Genomic DNA, 6,620 nt, shown 5'->3' on the forward strand with positions numbered 1-6,620 from the left:
AATAAAAAATTTTTTTTTTTTTTTTTTTTTTTTTTTTTTTTTTTTTTTTTTTTTTTTTTTTTTTTTAATATTTTTTATTTTTTTTTATTTTTTTTTTTAAATATATAAAATTACGTATTTCTATGTATACATATAATATGTATGTATATATATTATATAATATATATAATGTATATATATATAATATATATAATATATATATTTATTTATTTATTTATTTATTTATTTATATATATATATTTATGTCACATAATATAATTAATATAATCTCTTTATTATATGACATCAAAATACATTCTTTAATATTTTTTTAAGTATTAACAATTTAAATATGTATATATAATATTTAATATTATTTAAGTAGTACAAAAATATATTATAAATAATCGCTGGGTTTTTAAACATATAAATTAAAAAAAAAAAAAAAAAAAAAAATTTTTGAGTACAATGATTTATGTATATATATATATAAATAAATATATTTATAAAAATAATACGTACAATATTTTATTCATATTTTTATATATATACCTATATAATATAATATATTATAATTATATTGTAAATTATGTTTTTATATAATTATATTTATCCATATATAATATATTTAAGATAATATAAAAATAAACCAAACATGTGCGCGCATGCCTATCCCATGATTTATAATATTATAAAATATATAATATTTTATATATATAATAATAATATATTTATATATATATATATATAATAATAAATATATAATATACATTTTTTAAGGCGATATGAATATTTTTTTATATAAATATATAAAAAATATAAGAAAAATTAAATTTTAGACTTGAGAAATAAAAAAAGGAACTATTTTATATTTTTTTTTTTCATTAATAATAATACATATAATAATATTATTAAAAAAAAAAGTAATATTTGAAGAGGGATATTTTTCTCTTGTTATATATAATATATATTATTCATAATTTTTTTTTTTAATTCATGATAGAATTAATTTCTTTTTATATATATTATGATATATATATAAATAACATATTTTTTTATATTAAGATATGAAAAAGTAAAAAAATATATATAATATATATAAATTTATTTATTTATATTTATCTTATAAGATATATATATATATATATTTAATTAATATATAAGATTGTACTTTTTTTTTTTTTTTTTAATATCATTTGTAATATTTTTTCTTTATATATATATATATATATATATATATATATATATATGTTTATATATTTAGCTTTATTTATTAATAAATATATATTTTATATAACTTATTGTCACATATTTATTTATTTATTTATTTATTACTTTGAATTTTTTTTTTATATTTCTTCCCCAACACGTCGTTTATATTATCATTGCTGCTTTTACATTTTTATATTTAAAAAAGAGGAAAGGAAAAAACTGAAAGTTCCCAATATTTTGAAGAAACAAAATAAAAATATAAAATAGTTATTGGTGTATATCTATATGTAATAATATAAATAAGTATAAATATACTATCGTGTATATGTATATGTATATATATATATATATATATATATATATATATATATACTTATATTTGTTACATATATTTTGTATATGTTCCCCTCCAGCTTTGCTCATTATAAAATCTATGTGAATACAAATTTACGCATGTAATTTCCAGAGGGAGAAATGAGAAGAGGGTTAGGAAATGAGAAGCGCTTTTTGAGACGATCCTTCAATAGATCATATTACTACAAGAAGAATGAAAAAGAGAAGGTTGAAGAAATGAGTAGTAGGAAAAATAACAATTACGACAAAGAAGAGGAAGAAGAAGGTGAAGAAGATATAGATGGAGTTGATGAAGAAATGAAAGAAAAATGTGGTGATGCAGTGTGCAATATGAATTCATCTGATATAGATGAAAAAAAGAAAAAAAATGAAAAATTGGTAGTAAAAGAAAAAAATGAATTATATGTAAACGATGAATCTTTTTTGTTAAAGAATATGGAAGAAAATAATAATGATAAAGATGAAGATAATAATAGTGTTATATGTCCATTATGTGTTGAGGTGTTAGATGAGACTGATAGAAATTTTTTCCCATGTGATTGTGGATATCAAATATGTTTATGGTGTCTTTATTATATAAGAGATAATATGAATAACACATGTCCAGCTTGTCGAAGAAGTTATGATGAAAAGAATTTTATTTATAATAGAGAGACACATGAAAAATTAATTAAGAAACCGAAGAGTAATAAGAATAAGAGTGATAATAATAATATAAATAAGGGTGATAATAATCAGATGGATAATAATAATATTAATACAACAACAACAACTACTACTACTAATAATAATAATACTAGTAATAATAATAATAATAATAATAATAATAATAATAATAATAATAATAATAATAATACTAGTAATAATAATAACAATGATGATATTGATATTGATAATGATGATGATGATAATAGTAGCGATTGTTCTGTTTACAAAGCTCTGGATACTATTAGTTTATTATATAGATCTGATGTATATAAACCTTCTAATATTTATAATATTCATGAATATGATAACTTATTAGAAATAATTAAAAGTATAAGAGTTGTTCAAAGGAATCTGGTTTTTGTCATTGGAATAACAGCTACATATGCAAAAAAAGCTGTTTTAAAAAAGAATGAACATTTTGGTAAATATGGAAAAATATTAAATATTATTATAAATAAATCTCAAGCATATAATCCTCAATATAATGGTCCATCTTTTAGTGCATATATAACATATAGTAATGAGAAAGAAGCTATAAATGCTATATATTTTATAGATGGAATGACATTAGATAATAAAATACTAAAAGCTTCATTTGGTACTACAAAATATTGTTCATCTTTTTTAAAAAATTCTTCTTGTGGTAATGAAGAATGTTTTTATTTACATGAATTAGGAAATGTAATTGATAGTTTTTCAAAGGATGATATACATGGACCTAAACATATATATCATGATCTTTTATATTTATATTTTAAAAAATTACCAGATAAAAAAAATGATACCCCTTATGATTCTTTAGCAAATAATATAGCCATAAAAAATTTTAGATTACATGAAGAAGATATATCTTCATTAGTAAAAATAGAAAAAGCAGAAACAAAAAAGAAATTGGAAAATCATATTGAAGATTCAACTGTTGTTAATGATGATAAAAAAAATAATAATATTAATTATACTGATTTTAAATATTTTAATGAATGGAAAAATAAAAATTTTAATTTGGAAAAATTTAAACAAGATCCAAATAAAAATACACCACTTCAAAATCATAGACAATCTAAATGGATTTCAGAAGATAAATTATTACAAATAAAAAAAAGTGTTACACATGATAATATACCATTACAATCGAATGATCAAGAAAATTATCATATAGATTATGATGCACAAGATAATAATAATGATGATGTAAATGATATACTTGATGGGGATGATAAAAAATCTAATACTAATAAAATTAAAGCAAAGAAAAAAAAGAAATCCAAAAGTGAAGATGTGTTACCTTTAGATATGTTAAAAAATAATTCACTTATAGAAAATAATAAAAATATACCTACTAATGATAAGAAAAGTAAAAATTATTTAAATTCTTTGCAAAATGTTTCTACATCTTTAATTTTTAATAGTTATAGTGATGACAAAGATCCCATCTCAAAAAAAAACAACATTAACAATAATAAAAATAATGTGGTTAATGATGCAGATTATGATTCACACTATCTTAATGAACTCTCTGAAAATTATCCTTCAATTAATGAAGCTTTATTAGATAAAGATAAAAAGAAAAAGGCCAAAAAAAAAGCAGAAAAAAATAAAGCAGAAAAAAATAAAGCAGAAAAAAATAAAGAAGAGAAAAATAAAGCAGAAAAAAATAAAGCAGAAAAAAATAAAGCAGAAAAAAATAAAGCAGAAAAAAATAAAGCAGATACAAATAAAGCAGATACAAATAAAGCAGATACGAACAAAACAGATACGAATAAAACAGATACGAATAAAACAGATAAAAACAAAACAGATACCAATAAAATGATGACAAAAGAACAAAGTGAACAACAACAAAAAGAAAACGATTCTATAGATACAAAAAAGAATAAGAAAAAGAATCAAAACAATCAAATGGTAGAAAATAAAAAAAAGGAACAAGATAATATAAACAAAAATAACATTATAAATAATAAACAAGAAAATAAGAATATTAATGAAAAGAGTACAGATGATTCCAAAAAACTTACATCCCTTATTACAAATTATTTTAGTGAATTATTAGATAAGAAAAAAAAGAAAGACACACCAAGAAATGAATCCGAAGAAACAAATCAAGAAATTAATAAAGAAAATGTAATAGATAAAAAGAAAAATAAAAATGCTCAATCTCAACATGTTATCATCATTAATGAAAATAACAACAATAATAATAATAATAATAATATTATTGATTTTAGTCAAGGACAGGTTGAAATTGCAAGGAAAAAAGAATTAAGTTTCGCGGTTGACGAAAAAATTAAAAAAACCTTAGAACAAAAAGAAAACAAAGAAGGACAATCAAAGGAAGACAAGAAAGGAGATCAACAACAGTCACAGGTATATTCAAGTATAGACAAGGAACAAATAGGAATGGAAAATGAAAGTTTAGAAGAATCGAAAAGAAAAGGAAAAATTATTCAACAGAAGGATAATATAAAAGATGGAGAGCTTATTAAATTTGATGAGGATAAAACACAAGGGGATCAAAGTAATACATTAACATATTATGTTACAAATGAACAAGATAATTTTGATGAAGACATAGAAAACAAAATAGATAATGAAAATGATAAAGATAAGCTAAATGAAAATACATCAAAAGGTAAAAAAAAAATAGAAAGCAATAATAAAATGGTAGGTAAGAAAATAATAAATGTGGAAGATATTATTAAAATGAAAAGTATTAATAATAATAATGAAAATATAGAATTACCAGAAGAAATAAAAGAATATATCAAAAAAATGAAAAGTGAAGGTATAAAAGAAAATATAGAATTTGATATATATAATAAATTTATAAATAATTATTTGAATGTAAAAGAATATGTAGATGGTATTAATGTAGAAGGAGGGATAGGGAAGAACGAAAATGATAATAATATGAAAGATCAAAAAATAGGAAAACATGAAGAAGATAATAAAAACAAATTATTAATTAGCAAAACAGAAGAAAGTACATCAAAAAGAAAACAAAAAAATATGTTGGATAAGAAAAAGAAAAAAAACAAAAATGATGATAATGAGGAAGAAAATGATAATGAACAAGATCAAGAGGAACATGAAAATCAGGATATTATCAATAAAGATGGTATATTGCAACAAGAGAACAAAAAAATAAAAAACAAGAAAGAAAAGGAAAAAGAAAAAAAAAAGAAAAAAAAAACAAAAACAAAAATAAAAATAAAAAATGATCAACAAGAAGAAGAAGAAGAAAAAGAAGAAAAAGAAAAAGAAGAAGATTATGAAGAAATACAAAAGGATAATGCAACATTAACAAAGAAAAAAAAGAAAAAAGATAAAAAAAATATTTCAAATAAAAAAAATCAAATGTATCATAAAGAAATGGAAGGATATATAATGGATACAATAATGGGTATAATGCTGAATGAATTAAAAAGTAAAAATAATGTCAAAAAAATAAATATTAATCAAAATAATTATGATGATGAAAAAAATGTATTACTCAAGGATGTTGAAATTTTTATAAAAAATTTATGTGTTGCTAAATGTAAATCTATAGAAAATAATAAGAATAAAGAAAATATACTTTATTTAATAGAAGAAGGAAATGATGAAAATAATACATCAAAAAAAAAAGAAGCCAAAAAAAAAATAAAAAGAAATGATTATATATTATATTCGAATGATGAACATACATTTTTAAAATCACATAAGGGTATAATGCAATATATATTAAAAAATGGAAACATCACCAACAATAAAAATAATAATAATAATAAAAAAAATGACAAGATTGAGGATAAAAATAACAATATTGAGGATAAAAGTAACAATATTGAGGATAAAAATAACAATAGTGAGGATAAAAATAACAATATCGATGATAATACTAATAGTAAGGCTAAAACAAAAACAAGCGAATATCTAAATGATAAAAATACCTTTGATTTTTTTAAAGATCTTATCATATCGAATAATCAAGATATTATTCATACAGCTGATCATATTATATTCGATAAAATATTTAACGAACAAATAAATTTTGTACAACAATTATGTGAAACAGATTTTAAAATAAATTCAACAAATGTTATATCGACAAATAAAAAAACAGATAAACAACCATATCAATCTCATCATAATGTACATAATAAATTAAAAAAAAATACACAGGGAGGAGGAAATATATCAAATATATGGGTTCATTTCGATAATACTTTTCAAAATAAAGAATTGAATGAGAAGCTCAATTTAAGTGCATAAAAAAAAAAAAAAAAAAAAAAAAAAAAAAAAAAAAAATATAAAAATAAAAAAAAAAAAAAAAAAAAAAAAAATATAAAATAAAAAAAAAAAATTTTTTTTTTTTTTTTTTTTTTTTT

At 19.1% G+C, this 6,620-nt stretch overlaps 1 protein-coding gene across 1 annotated transcript; it reads left to right on the forward strand.

Annotated features, from left to right (window-relative positions):
* Positions 1–1,665: 1,665 nt before the first annotated feature.
* On the forward strand, positions 1,666–6,504 carry PGSY75_1235300 (putative CCR4-NOT transcription complex subunit 4; the record flags this gene model as incomplete). The annotated part of the gene is made up of 1 exon (XM_018786926.1): positions 1,666–6,504. One exon carries the CDS (start codon positions 1,666–1,668, stop codon positions 6,502–6,504), a length of 4,839 nt encoding a protein of 1,612 aa, XP_018640791.1.
* Positions 6,505–6,620: the final 116 nt, after the last annotated feature.

This window comes from Plasmodium gaboni, chromosome 12, assembly GCF_001602025.1.
Source record: "Plasmodium gaboni strain SY75 chromosome 12, whole genome shotgun sequence".
Lineage (NCBI taxonomy): Eukaryota > Apicomplexa > Aconoidasida > Haemosporida > Plasmodiidae > Plasmodium > Plasmodium gaboni.